Source organism: Lolium perenne, chromosome 3 (genome assembly GCF_019359855.2).
Source record: "Lolium perenne isolate Kyuss_39 chromosome 3, Kyuss_2.0, whole genome shotgun sequence".
Classification (NCBI taxonomy): Eukaryota; Viridiplantae; Streptophyta; class Magnoliopsida; order Poales; family Poaceae; genus Lolium; species Lolium perenne.
In genome coordinates this window covers 344,512,947-344,533,938 of record NC_067246.2, presented here as the reverse complement: position 1 = coordinate 344,533,938, position 20,992 = coordinate 344,512,947, and the positions used below count along the sequence as shown (strand labels likewise).

The following is a 20,992-nucleotide window of genomic DNA, read 5'->3' as shown; positions in this document are numbered from 1 at the left end:
TGTAATACATAGTGGAATATGGCAGTAGAGAGTAGAGACCCCAAACTTGAACTAATAGTGGACTCTGCCATTAGTGTGGTTCCCTTTCTAATTTTAAATGTTACTATTTGTGTTTAAGTTGACCGGAAAAGCTATTTTGAATATGTTGTGCACTTACATGTCAAAAGTCCGGAAAAGCTATTTTGAATATGTTGTGCACTTATATGTCAAAAGTCCAAGAATGAGCTTTGATGATGTTGGAGTTGCAACTAGAGCAGCTATGTTTTTCTCTTTTGGTTCGCTAGGTGGATCAGGTCCATCGTATTATACTGTGATGTTTCCTGTTTCATCTTGATAATTTGTCTAGCTTGCTGATGGTTTGATAAATTCTTGACCAATGGGGCATATAGGATGGCATCTCTATTGCTGGATTATTTAAGATAACTTAGTACTGAGAGATCTACTCTCAGTCTGGCCTTTTCCTGTTTTTTTTTTGGGTCGGAGATGATAAGGCTCAAAGCTAGGGCATCATGTTGCATCTTGTTAAACTAAACATGTTGCAGATGTATTATACAAACATAATTTCGTATTGTTGTCCTCCTGAAAAACATGTGTAGCTTTACTATGTGCGTTCTTTGATATACTCCCTCCGTCCATAAATAAGTGTACACGTGGGTTTTCCAAGACAAATTATGAAGTGGTGTAAAAAATGCATTGGAAAGATGCATCTCTCATCTTTAATTATTTCACCCCCAATGAGCTAAGTGCATGTAGAAAACAAGGAGAACATATACTCAATATTATTGGGTTTGATTTCCGTTGCTACTCAAGCACGCCGGTGCTAGCACATTACGTGACTATCGGCCGATCAGCCTCATACACCTTGTGGCCAAGCTCTTCGCCCAAGTCCTCGCCTTACGCCTCGCCCCCAAGCTTGACAAGCTGGTCAGCCCCATCCAGAACGCGTTCATCGCCGCCCCATCCAGAACGCGTTCATCGCCGGTCGAAGCCTCCACGACAACTTCGTCCTAGTTCGCCAGAGCGCTCGCCTGCTGCACCAACTGAGGAGCCCACGCCTGCTGATCAAGCTTGACCTGGCCCGTGCCTTCGACTCCCTGTCATGGCCCTTCCTCTTCGAGGCGCTTCGACAATATGGCTTCGGTGACCGTTTCTTGGAGTGGCTGGCCGTGCTCCTGGCCTCGGCCAACACCAGTCATGATCAACGGAGACCCAGGCCCGCCAATCTGGCACCGCCGCGGCTTACGCCACGGAGACCCGCTGTCCCCACAGCTGTTCGTCCTCGCCGTCGACACCCTCGGATGGCTATTCTGCCGCGCCATCGAGCTTGGAGTGCTACGTCGGCTACACCCACGCCGTGTGCTACCGTCGATATCGCTCTACGCTGACGATGTCATCCTGTTCTGCCACCCGCTTCGGGAGGAGATCGAGGACGTCAAAACTATGCTCGAGCTCTTTGGCCGCGCGTCGGGGCTGCGCGTCAATTACGGCAAGAGCACGGCCACCCTCATACGCTGCGCCTTGGAGGAAGCGGCGCCGGCCATTGCGCTGCTGGCCTGCCCTGTCGCCGAGCTGCCCATAACCTACCTAGGCATTCCGCTCACCATCCGCAAGCCCACGAGTGGACAACTGCAGCCGATGGTGGACAAGGTGGCAAGCAGGTTACCCACCTGGAAGGCCGGCCTCATGGGCAAGGCTGGCCGCCTCGCCATGGTGAAATCCGTCCTTGGTGCGATCTCATTTCACCAGCTGCTTGTCCTGGCTCCATCCAAGAAGATCCTCAAGCTCATCGTCAAGATTGAGCGAGGCTTTCTCTGGTTGGGACGCGCGGCCGCCAACGGCAGGCACTGCCATGTCAATTGGCAGCGCGTTGCCCGCCCCATCGCCTACGGTGGCCTGGGTGTCCACGACCTGGAAAGAACCAGCCTGTCCTTGCGCTTACGCTGGCTTTGGCTGAGCAGAACGGACAACCGGCGCGCTGGCATGGCACTGGAGCTCCAATTCTCCGACCAAGAACAGGCCCTGTTCTTCGCTTCCACGACAATGATCCTCGGCAACGGCCGCGACGCCAAGTTATGGGACGATCGATGGATTGAGGGCCGCTCGGTTCGAGAGATTGCGCTGTCGCTCTCAAGTGCATACCAAAGAGGCGCCGCAAATCCCGCACCGTCGCTGATGGGCTGCAAGGAAATGCTTGGGTATCCAAGAGATCGGTGAATACCTGCTCCTTTGGCGAAGGATCGAGGGCACGATGCTCAGCCAAGAACCGGACCGACTCAACTGGAAGTGGACATCGCGAGTATATTCAGCCAAGTCCGCCTACATGGCCACATTCCACGGGTCCACGGCGTGCCCTGCGGCCAAGCACATCTGGCGCACCTGGGCGCCCCAGAAGGTCAAATTCTTCCTCTGGCTGGCCCTCCAAGATCGCTGCTGGACCGCGGAAAGGCTCGCACGACGAGGGCTGCAGCACCACCCTAGATGCCTGCTCTGCGACCAGCTGCCCGAGACCATGCATCATCTGCTGCTGGAGTGCCCGTTTGCCAAGCAAGTTTGGCATGAGGTGCTCTCGTGGCTTTGGATGACATGTAGGATCCCTAGCGCCGAGGATGCTTCGCTCACGTGGACTGGATGGCAAAGGTCAAGCCAGCACTTCCAAAGCCGCTTTGGAAAGGGTTTGCATCAGCCTCCTTGCTCATACCATGGATGCTCTGGAAGCACGAAATGACTGCGTGTTCGACGGGGCACAGCCATCGACGTGCACGCTGCTGGCCAACATCGGGGAAGAAGCTTCTCTTTGGGCAAGGGCCGGAGCTGCGGGGCTGAGGGCCGTCCTTCCAGCCAGTTGGGATGTGCACTAGGCAAACCATCCCCTACCTTGTATCACCGTCTCCTAGGAGACTTGTAATTACAACTCTTTCTTTTCAATGAAATGAAGCGCAAAGGTCCTTTGCGTTTTCTCGAAAAAAAAGAGAGAAGCAATTAAAATGCATTGGGAAGATAGGAGTACACTCTTTTGTGGACAAAGTTTAGAGCTAGATGTCCACTTATTTGAGGACGGAGGGAGTAGTCTTGAACTAGGCCCTACGATATGTTACTTTAAGGCAAAACCACCCTACGGATTCATTTTAGCTAAATTTGAACCTACCATCGGGTAAGTGCGGTAGACATTCAGCCATACAAGAGCAGTAGAGAGTCTAATACCGCTAGAGTAGGCATATGGTAGCCATCTTACCATAACTCATCTTAGTTATTTGGTTCAGTAGTTACATAATGATCAATTTACTGGCGTTTCCAGTATATGTATGCCTTATGATAACACAATACTATATGAAACATTGCGAAGTGTATTTGTAATGTTATTATCAAGTGTTGCGGTTATTGGTGTGTCTTACGGCTGAACTCCATATACATGTTCTTTTCATATTATAATATAATGTTGTGCGGTATATTTTTCATTTTACGCACTTAAGTACTTACGGTCTCTCGCATTGTTTCTACGGGCGGTCATCAAGCCTCAGTATCTTGACTACATTCCAAGAGCTGTCCAAGAAAATTTTGGGCAACTACTTGATGAGTAAGTTGGCACGGGACTGAAAACTAAGTTGTGCGTTGACTTTGAATTGAACCAGGTTATTGACCGAAATGTGGGAGATCTTTTGGATGGTGAGCTCCAGAGTTGTGCAATAGCATTTCTTGCTTCAAAAAGTGCAGAAATTTACATGTTTGACGAACCATCAAATTATATACTCCGTATCTTGTTGTTAAGCGGAGACTGAAGGTTGCATCTTTTGAATCTTCTGACTAAAAGCTTTAAAAAATTCACCGACAAGCTCTTGATCTATGATGTCATATGCTCTGTGAAAAGTTACATCTCTAGCTTTTTTACGACAATAATAAACAGTAGGATTCGGGTGGTATTGTGGGAGATTTCACCCCTTGGGTTCTTGGCAAGTATTAAGGCATACCGTCACATAATATACAATACTAGTTTGCACACTTACTGATTGTTTGTTCATTTGTTATTGGTTTGCATAGCTGTTGAAGTGAGTACTGTAACAAAGCTATGCTCGGTTTTTCAGGCTTAGGTTTACTATATATGTTAATTACTCAATTGAAGTTACATTTAGTTTTACAAACTAAGGACCTTTACATCACAAGTGGTGTTCCCAGTTTTCTGAAATATCATTTCAATACTTGTATAGACTGTAGCTACATATGCATTTCCCAGATGGAGCTCACAATATCATCCATTTTCTTCTTTTCTAGCGCAAATAGTCTTCCTTGCCTTTTGCTATGCTCTATGTAAATTAATGTTGTTTAGTTGCTTTTAAGCAATGTTATGGATTGAAGCTTGTGTATACAAGGGTTGCACTTTTGGCCTGTGAAAATAAATTGTACCCTACCGAGTTAATCCCCTCCTCTTTTGATGTTTGACATGTTAACAATGAGTTGTCCTTAACAATACAAGTAAGAATTGTGTGTGCGGCATTCTTTTACGAAGGAATATCCTATTTTTGTTATCTTGTAGATCTTCAAAAGGAAGACCTTTTTGGCAAGGAATGATTGTTGAAGCTGGATATGTTCATAATCTTAGGCAAGATTTTAGCAGGTACCTGTGCGATGGAGGTCCTAATTTTTATATTTAAGTATTTCTTTTGTGTGACCATTTTTATATGTGTATGCTTCATTTCACGCCACGTGTAGAGTAGTATTCTTGGTGTGGTTTTCAATTAATCTGTCGAATCGGGGGCAAGAAGTTTTGTCTCATCCATGGGCATTGAAAAACTTGATCCTGTTCTAAATGATCTGGAAGCTGCTGGTCTGCATGGTATTGACTATTGAGGCATGACAAACCGATAGTATGGGCAGAATAATCATTTTGCAATTAATTGCAAGAAGTAATACTTAATTCAAGTCTTTTAAGCACACCTCACTTCTTCGTATCCACCTATGGCCTTCCAGGGAGCAGCATTACAACGGTAAACCATGGTCTCCCTGCCCCCAACTCCTCTGGATCCGCCATCCCTATTCATTTTTTGGTTCAAAAACATCTCTCTTATAGTGATGCTTCGGTGTTGGTTCAGGTTTGGACTTTCTTTGTGTTAGTGCTGAAAATTCCAATGAATTTTACCATATTCATCCAACCATGCATTATTTTTTAAACTGTATGAGATGTTTAGGAACAGTAATCATTCACTTGGGATTTGGTTAAACTCTTCCTCGAACATATTTCTCACAAGTCCAAAGTGGAGTTTTTTTCCATATTGTTTGTGATATGTTCGATTTGGCTAATTGCAGATTTTTTGTATGGTGCTAGGTGCTAGCTTGTACAAGGGGTGCGTGCATGTACCTACTTGTGTACTTTGACTAGCTTCTGGGTTTTCATGCATATATAGTTATAAGCACATACGCGAACATGGATGTACTTTCACAATGTCTTAATCTTGTCGCCATTGTTTTTTGTGCACCATTAATAAAGTAGAGAACAGTGGGTAGATGATTTTGCCAGGTTTTAAATTCACATGGAAGCAAAGCACTCTCTTGGATTGCTGAATGATTTGTAGTTGGTTCTAGCTAGCTTCAGGTTGTCATTTTTGTCGGCAAGCCTGTAGAAATGTGCATTGGCTGCAAAAGATTCATTGAGCTTGTGGATATTATTTACTGAATGTTAATTATTTGCATGTGCCATGTTGAATGCTGATCAACAACTACTATACATGCTCTCACGATTAGTAGCAAGCAGCAGTTGCAACTTGTAATAACTTGACTGTAATTGAGTCGGCAGTGTTGTATCCGGAACACTTACTATTGTTTGTAATAGTGTGCTCATTTTTATCCTGTTAAGTTAATTACTGGTGTAAAGAATGGCAAATTTAATTATGTTGATTTATTTCACTGGGCTTGATCAAGTATTTTGACCATTTTCTCATGCTGGTATATACGCACTAGATCTAAAGGTTGGGCGCTGATGGCCATGGTCAACCACTAGGTCTCCAAGATGGACGACATCATCATGATGTAGAGCATTTAGGTAAACTCACTAGTTCCTACAGTGGCTTGCTGGCTGTTGCATCTTAGGCATGTCCTGGTGCTTGCTTTGGATGCTGCTATTCTGCTGGCAGTGAACCTGGTTACTAGTGCCTAGTGATGTGGTTGTATAGTAGTGTCATTTGCTGCAATCTAATTTTCTTGGACTTGACGATCATGTGACGCTTAATTTTCTATGTATGTTGAGCATATGCCTGATATGATGGTTGTACAGTAATTATGTCTCGCTGATTGAGATTATAACATCAATTTTCAGTTCTACAACTGAGTTTGATGCAAAATACCAAGGTTGTAGTTTTTTTGCGAGCTGGTGACCGTTGTTATGCAAGTACTCATCAGCCAGAGCCCAGATGTATCCCTCCATCCATTTTGTTCTGGAATTTTCTGAAATCCTGTGTAAAAGGAGCTGCCTTTTACAAATGGCATGGTTCTGAATTGTTGACATTTACAATTCATGTTATTTGAAGCATCAATACGTCTTTTGGCATGGTAGCTATTCTGGATTAACACAAGTCCATGTTTTGTTGTGTACTTTCTGTTGAATTTAGAATGCTTGTCCAATACTTGGGAATAATGAAATTAACATCAGTTCGTCTTGCTTGCTTCTAGGAATAAGTCTATAGATGTAGCAGGGTGCAAAAAAATGCTTTTGCTTTGCTCATATAGTTTACTTGCATAATCTACATGAGTGAGTTGGACTCTCATACTCATCATGTGTAAGTAATATGAAATCGCAAAAACTCATAATCATTATTTGTTGAACATTCCTTGTGCCCATCTTGGTGCTTGGTATGTCTTAATTATCTGTGTGCCGTTCAACTGTTTCTTTTGCCGTGGAGGTAACATTTCTTGAAACTGTTATCTTGCAGGTAATTGGCGAGCCGAGCCTTCCTTGGCTGACAGTGCAGGGCTGTACATGGAGCAAGCCCGGTTGTGGCGCTCGTGAAGGGGGGACGTGGATTCGGCCCTGGTGCAGCAGCAACGGGGAAGCAGAGCTGACGGGAGGGAGCCTTTCCTGTGGGATGGATCATGCTTTTCGGTGATGTTTGACTTGTTGGCTCTCTGCCAGCATGGTGCCAGTGGTTGTCGGATCTGGCTAGTCTTTATAGGGATAAGCTCGACTACTGGGATGACCAGGGAGTAGTGCAGCATGTATTTGAAATCCTGGTGTTTCCAAGTTGTTTTGTGTAGATCATTCCAAAAAATCTGAGACTAGTTAAGCATATCATGTACTGATGTTGTTATATTAGAATTGCTGGTATTATACTCCATCCGTCCTTGCCCTTGACAACAAGTAGCAAAGTTTGTGTAAATAATTTTTGAATTCAACCTGGTTCCCCGAATATATTTATCAGGCAAACATGGTCCGTAGCCTATGTGAATATTTGTGCAATATTTACAGGCCTGTGTACTAGCACCAGATTAGATGTGCGTATAAGTAGTAAAGCTGCACATGCATATGCAATATTCTAGATTTTCTTTATTATTTCTAGTTACGGTGGTGCTTGTATACTAGTCAGTGTAGTTGTGAAGGAAGAAAAAGGAAAAAAAGTTCTGTCCCTGTGAAAAAAATTTGATCTTGGCTGAAACGTGATTTACATATATACTACTCTCCATCTCTCCCGGTGTATTGGGCTCAGTAAAAGTTGCTAGATAATTCCGGGCGCAGCTCCTCTACAGCAGTGGTGTTACTGTACCAGTTTCATCGAACGGGTCTCCTGCCATTCATCGATCGGTGGACACCAGATTATAAAAATAATTCATGTGTTTAATTAAGGTGGTATGGAGGGGATATCACATATATCTTCCTGTTGGCGCCAAATGAATTGTGTGAGAAGTACAAACTAGCGCCAAAAAATAGAGCAGGATCATCTCCTGTAGATTGAGAATCACTTGGCTAAACAGCTGCATCGTAGGACATCTCTAGTTGTTCCTCCAAGTGACATGAAAACAATACGTAATTGCGATTTGGGATGCCTCGTTGCTGTCACACACGGCCCTTGGTCGACGACTCGCCGCCAACAGCCTGACACGACGCCCTTGATCGACGCCTCGCCGGCGGTAGCGACACGACGCCCTTCCTCTCCACCTCGCCGCCAATAGTGACACAGTTCTCATCCTCAACGCCTTGCCGCTGCCGATGGCAGTACATGACGCCCTTCCTCACCAATTACCCTTCCTTGACTTTGCGTTGTCCTTGTCGTCTGATGCCTTCGGCCACCTCTCCCTACTCTTGCGCAACCGAGGTTGTATTTGCGAAAACATGGCTGGCTCTGCAATCTGCAATGTACATATTTGGCGCAACTGAGTTGTACAGTGCAGGCTAGCCGGCCGGCCTCGTCGGCCTCGTCGATTGCTGCAGCCGCCGGTGCCGGGCTTCTACGTCCAGCGGTGTAGACCGGTCGGCCGTGACAGCTGGTTCCGCTGGTGCCGATCTTGGACGGTCAGCAATCAACAATACTGTTGCGAGTACGTGCAGCCATGCAAGTTCAACAATGGGCGCGGCTCTTCTGAAATATTACTTGCGAATTTGGCGCAAAGTTTGTTCCTAATCCGTTATCCATCGATGAGTGGCAGGAGGCTCGTTAGATTAAACTGGACGGCAGATTTTCTGAATTACTGTACGGGTACAGTAACATCAGATCTTGTAGAGGATCCACGCCCCATAATTTCAGATAGGGAGTAAGTTTTTCCTCTAATCAGGGTAACTTTAGGAGCCACATCTTAATAGCTAAGGCTGGTCATAGTGATGGTATCATAGGTAATATTATGCATTTTAGGCCCACAAAAATGATGATGTGGCATCTAATTAAGGAGGAGAGATAGGATTAGAGTAACATAGGTGGATATTGTATCATAGCGGATGTTACGAGAAAAAGTAAATGGAAAATAAATCTTGTACGTAGATTAAATTGAGATTCTACAAAACAATAAATTTGAAAGTTTATGATAGTACTCTATAATACCACCCACTATAGAGATAGTATCATAAATAAGTATCATATGCATGATACTAGTATATGATACTATGCACTATGACCAGTCTAATTTACTTGGGCAAGCCAAGTTAATGAAGGACCACATAACTTGTGCATGCATAGGTCCTAGTTACGGGATCATGCAAGGCGGGAGAGAGATGGAGAGAAATTAGCGGAACAAATTAGTGCTAATTAATTGTCAAGCGGGCCTTATATCGGAGAATAAATCGTGACATATATATTTACCTAGTGGGACTAATACACCGGGATAGAGGGAGCAAATTGATTTGGAAGCTGCCATCAAATACGCAATAATAGACCAGGTATACATAGGCAATCACACATAATTAGGACCCCATTTACCGGTCCGGCGAGCCACTTGGGTAGGTAGTCAGGTATGCCCATAAATTGTGTTTGTTTTTTCTTTTGAGGTAACCCATAAATTGTGTTTGTTAGTTGCCTTGCATGCGCTCCAATTTAATGGCCACATCATCTATCCGCGGCCACAACTCATCTGAGCGTTCCATCTTACATACCCTCTCATAACAAACAACAAGTTAAAAGAGATTACAATGTCCAATTGGGACTAATACACCGGGATAGAGGGAGTAAATTGATTTGGAAGCTGCCATCAAACATCCGTAGGCAATCACACATAATTAGGATCCCATTTACCGGTCAGGCGAGCCACCTGGGTAGGTAATCAAGTATGCTCATAAATTGTGTTGGGTTAGTTGCCTTGCATGCGCTCCAATTTAATGGTCACATCTCAGCGGTCCATCGCAAGCCCGCTCATAACAAACAACATGGTAGAAGAGATTACAACGTCCAAACTCATTATGAAAAACGAAAAAAAGAGCGGCAGCAACGAAAAAGTGGCGCCATGTTTCAAAATAATTTGAATGAAAAGCTCAATCTTGACCTCCTCTCGCAGTCTATAAATATGAGGAGGGGTCGAACAAACGCGTGCGTCGTGTGTGACGACTTAGACTTTGACTCTTTACTCGTCGAGGAGAGGAGAGGAGAGGAGTCACCATGTCCTTGTCTTTATCGATCGATCTAATCGCCGGCTGCGTCGAGGAGAGGATCCATTTAAGAGGTACTTAGTTCATGCATCCACACCGTCCCTTCTCGTTGGTGTATTTGCTTTTTTGAACTGCTGGTATTAGATCTCATCTGATCGATGGTACCTTTGTTTTAATAAATTGATGACCAAGGGAAAGTGAATTCGGCGCGCGGCGAGCGGGTGCAGGGTGGTCGGCGGCGAGCGGCGAAGTGGACGCAGGTCGGAAGGAAACCGTGGCGCTAGACCGGTAAGTAGTCGATCCTTTTCGTTGACTTGCACTGCGCGCTCTGTTTTTTTTCCCCTTGATGGAGTGTTTTGCTGTGTGCGTGCGAGATCTGGTAATCGATCGAACTAAATATTGATCCATCGAGACACTGGGCTTCGAGCCGCCAGGCGCGCAATCTGGTGCTTGATCGAACTAAAATTTGAACGAAGGCGAGAATCTATGTGCTTTGGCACACGCCACATATCCGACTCAAATTCCCCGTGGGAATAATCGTAAGGTTGGTCTAACTGCTACCTTGTCGACATGAGTGTGGGAGACAGGCAGAGACGCGCGTTGACCAACTAAAATCCTGGTTTACATAAGGTTGGTCTCGCTGCTACGTACACCTAGCTTTCCAGCGGTTTGTGGTCTGGTAGTCTGAACATCCTGCTGCAGGATCGCTTGGCTTCAGGCAAATCTCTGCACGCTCCTATTGCAGGCATGAACGGCCGCTGATGCTAGTACTAGTTCGTGCCATGCATCAGCCACGCTCTTTTTACTGCCATTCACGCCGCGGTAGTTGCGCAACGCGATCGGTGCGTCCCTCACATACTCACAGGTCAGAGCACACCATATATGCTCATCATTTCCTTGGCTCAAGCGCTGCACACCGATCGATCCACCTATCCCAGTTCGCTATGGCAAGGGCTCCCGCGGCGAGGCGCCGTGTCCGTGTGGACCAAGACGCCATGGCCAAGTCCCTCCTCGTCGTCCTCGGGCTTGCCCTCCTCGCGGCCGCCTGCACCGGCCAGCACGGCCGAGGAGCAGCCACCGCCGCCTCGTCGGACGGCGACAACCTGCAGCAGCGGCAGGCGGCCATGATGGAGGCCGTCCAGGTCTTCTCCGAGTACAACCAGGAAGTCACAGACCCCCGGGCGCTCGAGCGGGCGGTGGCCACGGTGAACCGCGAGGTGGGGACGCTGCGGCCGATCTTCCAGGTCGTCAGCAGGATGCCCGAGGGCAGCGCCAAGGAGGAGGCCAGCGCCGCGGCCAAGGAGCTGCTCACTCGCCACCTCGCCCAGCTGCTCCCTGGCGGCTCCGTCAAGATCGCCGACGACATGCCGTAACTTGCATGCTGGTTTCTTGTTTAGACTTTAATTACAAAAGATCGAGAAGATCCTTCTGTGCTCTAGTAAGCCTCCATTTCATGATCGTCGGAGCATGTAAGCGCCTAGCGCTTCATTTGTTATCCCTGTCCTCTGTTCGACTAGGTTTAATGGATTGTTCCACTAGTGCGCGCTGCTGCTATCTTTGTTGAGCAATAAGCACTATGTGCTCGATTATGTGTCAACAGAAGTATGGGTAATATTGGAAGTAACTTTTTTAAAAAGCTGAGCAGTGGGTTCTTTTTCTTCTTTTGGCACATTGTAATGCTTAAATTAATCAAGTTACCATTTTCAGTTGAAAAAATATGATTTATGGTGAATAAACTCCCAAGTAAAATTTTAAATTCTATCTACATTCTTTCTTTGGTCATGAATATTCACTTGTTCACAGAATTAACGAAAACACAGAACAAATTTGCATTGCGAAACTTCACGAAAACACACATACTTATATATGGGGGACGAGCATCCTGAAGAGTGGGACCAGCTGGTAGGTCACTACGGGTCGACATCCTCCACACAGTAGTCAGTCCCAAGCAACTCCTTATGGTATATCGATCCCCTCTCCCCTCCCCAAAGCACCATGTCGGTCTTATTGGGGTCCGAGCACAAAATTAGTCTCCAGCAGATACCCCTCGACTTTATTCGGACACCCTCATTGACTTTATTGGAAGCAGTATCCAACGTTCTTTTTCTTCTTTTGGCACATTATAATACTTAAATTAATCAAGTTACCATTTTCGGTGGAAAAAATAAGATATGTGGAAAAAGATAATCGAATAAACTTCCAAGTAAGTCCAGCATGTACATTGGTTATAATTTTTAAATTCTAGCTGCATTATTTTAGTTTGGCGATGAATATTTGTGATCTGATCCCATCCGTTACAGAAAATAAGGCATACATTTTAAAATGAAATAATGCAAAATTCAATCAATTTTTTAGAATTGATAATTATTGTACAATATAATTATCCCATAAAATAGCACTTCATTATGAATTAACGTTATTGATTTGTATTTTACATGTTAATCTTTGTTTTCTACAAGCTTGATCAAACTTTACATATTCAACTTCTTTAAAAGACAAACAAATCTTGTTCTATTACTAGGCGGCCGGGGCCTTATAACGGCCGTTCGATTATCAAGCCGAAATGAGAATACTGCCCTTGTAATTTGTGAAGCAAAAGCTGGCCGGTATTGAGGCGAAGTGGTCACACTCTTTCCTCTGCTATACTCACGCCGCTTGCATCGCAGCAACCTAACAAGCAGTGGATCGGAACGGCAGTTGGTAAACGAGATCGGTGTGCCGCAGTGCCTGTCACCACACCATATATGCTCAGCCTCAGCTTCTTGGTCCAAGAGAGATACACACCGAGCAACCCATTCCACTCGATCACCATGGCCAAGCTCACCCTCCTGTTCCTCACACTCGCTCTCGTCGCCGCCAGCACCGGTCAGCGTGGTGGAGCAGCGACCGCGGACGACGGCGACCTGGCGGAGCGCCGGGAGACGATGGCGGAGGTCGTCCGAGTGTTCTCCAACCCGGCATCGGCGGCCGCCGCCGACTCCGCGACAACCCACCGGGCAGCGGCGTTCATGCAACGCGAGCTCGGGCCGCTGGGCCCCATCATCCGCGCCATCGACAAGATGCCGGAGAAGAGCGCCGCCGACGTCCGCGCCAAGGAGGAGGCGCTCGACGCGGCCCAGGAGCTGAGTATGCGCCACTTCCGGCAGCTGCTCGCGCCTCGCGGCTCCGCCAGCACCGTGTCGGCTGGAGCCGCCGACCGCGAGACGACGTATCGGACGACAATCATGGTGCAAACCCCGATCGGACCGTTTGGGATCGTCTTCAACGGCGGGCCGGAGAACAGCGCCTCCGACGACGTCCGCAGCAGGGCCGAGGGGCGCGACGCAGCCGAGTAGCTGTATGCATGCGTGCTGATTCTCCAGCATCGGCTGCCGCTGCTTGGCTCCGACGACAAGATCATGATTGCGTGCTTAGACTTTACTACTCCAATCTTTGTTGTCTGCTGGCCATAGCAAGGCATCTCCTTTTTATTGTTCGTTCGCTGAGCATGTTCGTAGTGTTTTGCTTGTTTTCCTCTGTTCGGTAATTGTCTGTAATGAATGGACTGCGTTACTTCATTTTATTTTATTATTGAAAAAGGGAATATATTAATATCGCGAAGATACCAATTACACCCAGCCTCTGCAACAACGTAGTGCCCTAATGACAATACGGATGCACACAGCCAAAAAAGAAAGAAGAAATTACATAAAGAAAAATCTCGCTACAATGACAAGTTCCTTGTAAAAGCGGACCAAACACCACCAAAACAACACTAGAAATCCATCAACTCCAAAAGCGATGCCTCCAAGAAGGGAACAGTGCACAAGCGCCGTCATCGCCCTGATCAAAGACCATAGGTTTTCACCCCGGAGAAAGTCCATACTCACAAAACAATACCTTCAACAAGGCCATTGCCAGGCACAACCATTTAAGGCCAGACCTTGGGCTTTCACCCTGCAGGTTTAGACACTAGATTCCTCCTGTGTTGTCTCCCCCACTTGCCAATTCCGCTGCTCCAAGTCACAAATCACCAAGCCAGAATTCCCCTACACCCCCTGGATTGAAACTTCCATTGCCAGCCTTCAGTTCCTGGCTAAACATGTCATTCTCCGCATCTGACTTCACCATGGACCTAAGGCATGTCCCATGATTGCAACAGACCGCAGAGCTTCACAATGCTCCCTCTGAAACCAAACGGTCAGAAAAAATATGGTTGCACGTGACCGAAACACCATCCGCACCGGCAAACTTCAGGCATGTCGTCCATTTGAAATTCGTTGGAGGAGTCTTCCGGAACTCGGTAGTCTGCCCAAGATCAATGACGGTCGGCGAGAGGCGGTTCTTCATCACGGAGAGAGAGGAATCCAAGGATTGTAACCTTTATTCAAAGCCATGCCATCAGCCCCAAACCCACATGTGAGATGGAACTTCTAGAGCCTATCCGATCTTCGTCAAAGGCGAGCGCCATGACCCCCCATCAATACCTTGAAATCGCAGCAATAAAAATGCCAAGGCGGGATCCAAGGTAATAGGGTTGCCACTAGCCATATGAACATGGATCATCGTCACTTGAGACAGCAGTTCTTGCGCATTGTGCTGACATGCATATCACCATGCAATTGATTACCATGCTCACGATGTTGCCAAGAAGCATCAAGCATCGCTTGCCGCAGTGACCGACATCACCGATTCATGTGTGTGTTGCACCGGGTTAAACAAATCTTGAAATGATCTTGCAAATCATTCTTCCTTGTCATTTTCGTCCCCTATTCATGTCGAACCCGAGAAGATGAAGTTGGGATAGTCTGCCTAGTATGTATTTTTCTACCGCCATATTACTCATCCCTTTGTAATCATCGTTGTTATGGTTTTTTCGTTGTGTGCAACTGCATATAGTTGTGCAACTACCCATATGTGTAACTGAAAACATATACTCCTTGTTATAAGCCAGGCCCCCTCCTTCGGTGACTCAATCCCCTCTCCATGACGCTCACATCCCTACTCCTCCGTTCATCCGGTTCTTCCTGCTCCATCATGGAGTACTCCTTGTCGAGTGGTGCAGTAGCCCGACATCCCTTCGAATCGCTCTTGTCGTCCCCTGCCCCCCTTGTCCTGTGCTCCCATTCGTTGCATCTTGCAGCAGACGGGCTGCGCCAGATCTGGCTGTCCTGGTTGCATGGTTCCCTCCCTATCAGAACCTCCATCTCGCGAATGTCGCGGAAATGTGCACCTCTGGAGGGGCAAGGTGGTGGCCATCCGTTGGCCAACGTGGGTTGCTCCATATACAAGGGCTGCTCCACATAAGCCTCCAACAAGGGCACGTCCTGTCAAAGCCCGGAGTGCGGCTTTTCCTGGTAGCCTCACCCACCAAAAACCTGGAAAACCCCTGCCACCACGACCGATCACGCCCACAAGACAGCACACCAAACATGGGTGGAGCAGCACTAGAGTGTCCCTGACGTCACCACACCTACCACCACGGCAACGCCTTGGCACATGATGGCAATGCATGGCCGAAGCCACACAACGTCATCGTCGTACGTGCCACGTTGATGTGTCATATGACTGCTCTATCTTTGCGATGGCCAGGACCTCACTAGAACATATGTGACATTATATGAAGAATTATTCGATTATGACGTTTTTTTCTAGATCATCACCGAATGAGCGTCTTATAATGTCACATATGCTTTAGTGCCTGATATGCCTAGATCAGGCCCTCACACCCAGATTGGGCCCGCAAGGCCAGATCTAGCCCATCTTTGGTTCACAAACCCGCAATCGCCTCCACCACCAACGGTCTTGGCACTCGGCGGCTCGGCACCACCTTACCTGCCTATCCAGATAGGCTAGATTGTGTCACCGTGCCATCCCCCATTTCGCTAGCTCTCCGCGCTCGGAAGGTTCGAGGGGGGGGGGGGGTACTCTCCTCTCCCCACACCTTCAGTGGAAGGGCACCACCACCACATCGTGCCAAAGGCAGCGGCTAGGGGTTCCGGCCTTGGGGGCTTTTTACTATAGGGAGCAGCCTGCGTGAGGGAGTCTCATTGGATCCAGAGATACGTCAGGTCAAGTCTTGCCTATGTCCTGCAATAATCCAAACAGTAGCTAGGAACCATAGGAGGAAGATATATAGCAATAATCCACCGGGTGCGGATTTTTGGATCACGGGCGATATAGAGCTTTTTTTTAACGTTTCAAAAATGGTGATTTCAAGTTTTAAAAAATACGCTAAATAGTTCAAGATGTTGGAAATAATGTAATCTAGCGACCCAAAAAAATCTACCATGCATTGCAAAAAAATGATAAAAATCTGACATCTGAAGTAGTGAATAGTGCAAGAAAATTGAACCTCTAAAATCTGAAAGATTTCGTCATTTTGTTTAAGCCCAAAATATAAGGTATTCGGGTTTAAATTTTGTATGTTGGTAGAGTATATTGTTATATATATGTCTAAAATTTCTTTTAGAATCGTTTGAAACATTGAAATAGTTGTTTTAACTTTCGAAAAAAAAAAGAGCTTCAAAGCAAATTTCGGTAATCCAGCAGATATTTGTTCAAGACTCAAGAGTACGAACTAGAAGAAGGCTGGTGTGCTTTCGCAAAAAAAAAGGCTGGTGTGCAGTTCAATCCTATCCGGAGTAGGAGTACTTTCCAAATCTGCAGTGCGTCACTATATGATTCGGTTTTACTTTTGTGACGATAGAACGGTACAGTTTGTCAGTGCAGCATATGAGAGGTCGACACGTACATACAAGCTACCAAGCTAGCCCCATCACTGCATCTACTGTCGCGCCTGCTCTTCCCCTCACGAGCCTCGTCTGTCGTCTCCCATATCTCTGCCAACAAATTAAGTGCCTCTTGTTGAATTTCAGCAGCGCGAAATTATGTTGGGCGAGATGGAAGTTTGGCAATGTTTTTCCGTTGGTTTTCGTCACCGGATCCGACGAAATGGCGGTTCGAATTTAGAAATTGTTAATCTAGGTGCGAGACTGGGATGTTTATTCGCTACTGCACCTTATCTCTCCGCAAGAAATCGTAGGATCTACAATAATGCTACAGATCCGTCGAATGCCTAGCGGCTTTGAGGGTAAAACCACAATGTCCGAATCTCCTTGAGCAACTCAATTGATTCAAGCATCTCAAGTAGTGCCGTAGGAAAAGAAACCTAATGATAGATAGATCCATTAACTGAAGACACAAGAAGAACAGAGGATAACAAGGAACAGAGGACAACAACGAACAGAGGAATAGCTAGCGTGCGCTTACATCCTCGACCGACCACGAACAAGAAGCTTAAGTAGGAAACTAAATGCATAGGGCCTGAGCCAACAATCTACGAGGAACCCAGAATGATGCAAAGCTACAGCTCGTTGATGATCTTGACGGATCCGCCGGGCAGCAGCTGGCCGAGCTGGCGGGTGAGCTGCTCCTTGGCCGCGGCACGCGCCTCCTCCTTGGCGCGGGCCTCGGCGGCGGTGCTCTCCGGCATCTCGCTGATGGCCATGAAGATGGGCCGCAGCGGCGCCATCGCCTCGTTCACCGTGGACACCGCCCGCTTGAGGTCCTCGGGGTTGGTGCTCGCCGGGTTGTAGCCGGAGAACACCTTGACGGCGTCCGACATGGCATCCTGTCGCTGCGGGAGGTCGTCGTCGTCCCTGGCGGCGGGGAATGCTCCGGCGCGGTCGGTGCTGGCCATGGCGGAAACAAGGGCGAGCGTGACGAGGAAAGGGATGAGCTTCTGAGCTATGGTTATGGGAGGAGAGCGGATCGAGTAGTGCGTCTGCTAGGAAGGAAGGTGATGAGTATATATTGAGGAGAGTGGTGACCCTCGCAGGCACACTGCCGGGAAGTGGCTCTCTTTTTTTTCTTTCTTTTTTTCACACCCGGAGCATATGTTCCTAGTATTTTGACATAAATTTTAAATGTACTATAAAATATTGAAAACTCCTATAACAATGCCGCACACTGTTAGACTGTATATACATCTAGAGTCCTTGTATTGTACTATCCTGTATTTGTACCCATATATACTATATAGTATTGGGCGTTCCTCAACTTGTCTTGTCTTACATGATATCAAGAGCGTAAAAGCCATCTATGTCTTCCGCATGACCATCTCCGCGTCGGTCTCGGCTGCCTCGACCACCTCCACAACGTCTCCGATGGGTTCCCTGACGGCTGCGCCTGCTGTGTCCCTGTTCCTCGCGGCGCTTCTCGCTAGCACCGTCCCGCCGCCTCTTGCGTCGCCGCCGATCTCAACGATGGCCACGGGTGTGTCCTTCTCCGGCACCGCCGGCGCCAGCACTTTGGGCACGGGCGCATGGCATTTCGCTCCGCCCTGTCATCCCCGCCCTTCCCGACGTCGGGTGCTGCTACTGCCCCCGTCCCGATCTCGACGCGGAACCTTGGTGCATTGTATGCGGCGGCTCCAGCCGCTCATGTCTCGCCGCCGTACGCTGATCTCTCGATGGCTCTGATGCCCTATGGTGCGGCGCCGTCACCCTATGGTGGGTCTATACAGCCAACCACTGTTCTATGGTGCGCACTCGCCGCCTTCCCCGTACGTGCCACCGTCTGAGCCGCCTTCGCCGCCACCACCTGCACCAGCTCCGACGGACTATGATGTCGGCTCGGTCCCATCTCCTGCCCCGGTCCACTTTGCGCACCTCCTGGCCGTGATACTAAACGTCGACAACTATCTTCTCTGGCGTGCTCAAGTGTTGCCTGATGTCTACGCACACTCCTATTCCTGTAGACAGTTGCTTGCGCACAGTTGACGTGGGCGTAGTAGCTTCCTTGTGACGGTAAAGCACTCGTCCGTTGGGAACCCCAAGAGGAAGGTATGATGTGTATAGCAGCAAGTTTTTCCTCAGTAAGAAACCAAGGTTTAATCGAACCAGTAGGAGTCAAGAAGCACGTTGAAGGTTGTTGGTGACGGAGTGTAGTGCGGCGCAACACCAGGGATTCTGGCGCCAACGTGGAACCTGCACAACACAACCAAAGTACTTTGCCCCAACGAAACATTGAGGTTGTCAATCTCACCGGCTTGCTGTAACAAAGGATTAGATGTATAGTGTGGATGATGATTGTTTGCAGAAAACAGTAGAACAGTATTGCAGTAGATTGTATTCGATGTAAAAGAATGGACCGGGGTCCACAGTTCACTAGAGGTGTCTCTCCCATAAGAAATAGCATATTGGGTAAACAAATTACAGTTGGGTAATTGACAAATAGAGAGGACATGACAATGCACATACATGACATGATGAGTATTGTGAGATTTAATTGGGCATTACGACAAAGTACATAGACCGCTATCCAGCATGCATCTATGCCTAAAAAGTCCACTTTCAGGTTATCATCCGAACCCCTTCCGGTATTAAGTTGTAAACAACAGACAATTGCATTAAGTATGGTGCGTAATGTAATCAATAACTATATCCTCGAACATAGCATCAATGTTTTATCCCTAGTGGCAATAGCACATCCGTAATCTTAGAGGTTGCCGTCACTCCCCCAGATTCACGGAGACATGAACCCACTATCGAGCATAAATACTCCCTCTTGGAGTTACAAGCAATGACTTGGCCAGAGCCTCTACTAGCAACGGAGAGCATGTAAGATCATAAACAACACATAGATAGATTGATAATCAACATAACATAGTATTCTCTATTCATCGGATCCCAACAAACACACATGTAGCATTACAGATAGATGATCTTGATCATGATAGGCAGCTCACAAGATCAGACAATGAAGCACAATGGGGAGAAGACAACCATCTAGCTACTGCTATGGACCCATAGTCCACGGGTGAACTACTCACTCATCAATCCGGAGGCGACCATGGCGGTGTAGAGTCCTCCGGGAGATGATTCCCCTCTCCGGCAGGGTGCCGGAGGTGATCTCCAGAATCCCCCGAGATGGGATTGGCGGCGGCGGCGTCTCAGTATGTTTTCTCGTATCGTGGCTCTCGGTACTGGGGGTTTCGCGATGAAGGCTTTAAGTAGGCGGAAGGGCAACGCGGGGGGCCACACGAGGGCCCCACACGCCAGGGCCGCGCGGCCAAGCCCTAGGCCGCGCCGCCCTGTTGTGGCGGCGCCTCGTGGCCCCACTTCCTTTCCCCTCAGGTGTTCTGGAAGCTTCGTCCAAAAATAGGACCCTGGGCGTTGATTTCGTCCAATTCCGAGAATATTTCCTTACTAGGATTTCTGAAACCAAAAACAGCAGAAACAAAGAATCGGCTCTTCGGCATCTCGTTAATAGGTTAGTGCCGGAAAATGCATAATAATGACATATAATGTGTATAAAACATGTGAGTATCATCATAAAAGTAGCATGGAACATAAGAAATTATAGATACGTTTGAGACGTATCAACAGTGTTGGGCCTCCAAGGGCAGAGGTTTGTAGAACAGCATCAAGTTTCCCTTAAGTGAATCACCCAAGGTTTATCGAAATCAGGGAGGTAGAGGTCAAAGATATCCCTCTCAAGCAACCCTGCAATTAAAATGCAAAAAGTCTCTTGTGTCCCCAACACACCCGATACACTTTTCAAATGTATAGGTGCACTAGTTCGACGAAGAGATAGTAAAACACATGTGGTATGGATGAATATGAGCGACACTATTAATATGCAACAAGTAAACATGCAGTAAAACAATAAACGAACGGTGCCAGAAAAGAGCTTCGTCGGCACTAAGGAGTGTGATGTAATATTATGAAACAAGGCCCAGGGATCATACTTTCACCAGTGGCACTCTCAACAATGCAATCATAATTAGATATAAATATAAGCACTTCATCATGCTACTACGAAACACTTTCTTGTTAGATAAAGAACACAAACTCATCGTGCATGGGCTATAAAAGCACACCTCAAGATGCAGCCCCAAGTACCATGAACACCCCACGCTGTCACTTTGAGCATTCATAGGAGGAATTAATATTATAC

General features: G+C 47.2%; 2 protein-coding genes and 1 long non-coding RNA gene across 3 annotated transcripts in view; 2 read left to right on the top strand and 1 right to left on the bottom strand.

Moving 5' to 3' along the window:
• LOC127321863 (uncharacterized) overlaps positions 1-20,992 on the top strand; it is a 57,799-nt gene that overhangs the window by 11,358 nt on the left and 25,449 nt on the right. The window lies entirely within an intron of this gene.
• Positions 3,506-7,408, top strand: LOC127321864 (uncharacterized). The gene is made up of 4 exons (XR_011756481.1): positions 3,506-3,663; positions 4,529-4,609; positions 5,950-6,031; positions 6,918-7,408. It is a non-coding gene; the product is annotated as an uncharacterized lncRNA (long non-coding RNA).
• LOC139830138 (uncharacterized) lies at positions 17,136-17,828 on the bottom strand. The gene has a single exon (XM_071827021.1). It carries the CDS (start codon positions 17,730-17,732, stop codon positions 17,397-17,399), a length of 336 nt encoding a protein of 111 aa, XP_071683122.1. The 5' UTR covers positions 17,733-17,828; the 3' UTR covers positions 17,136-17,396.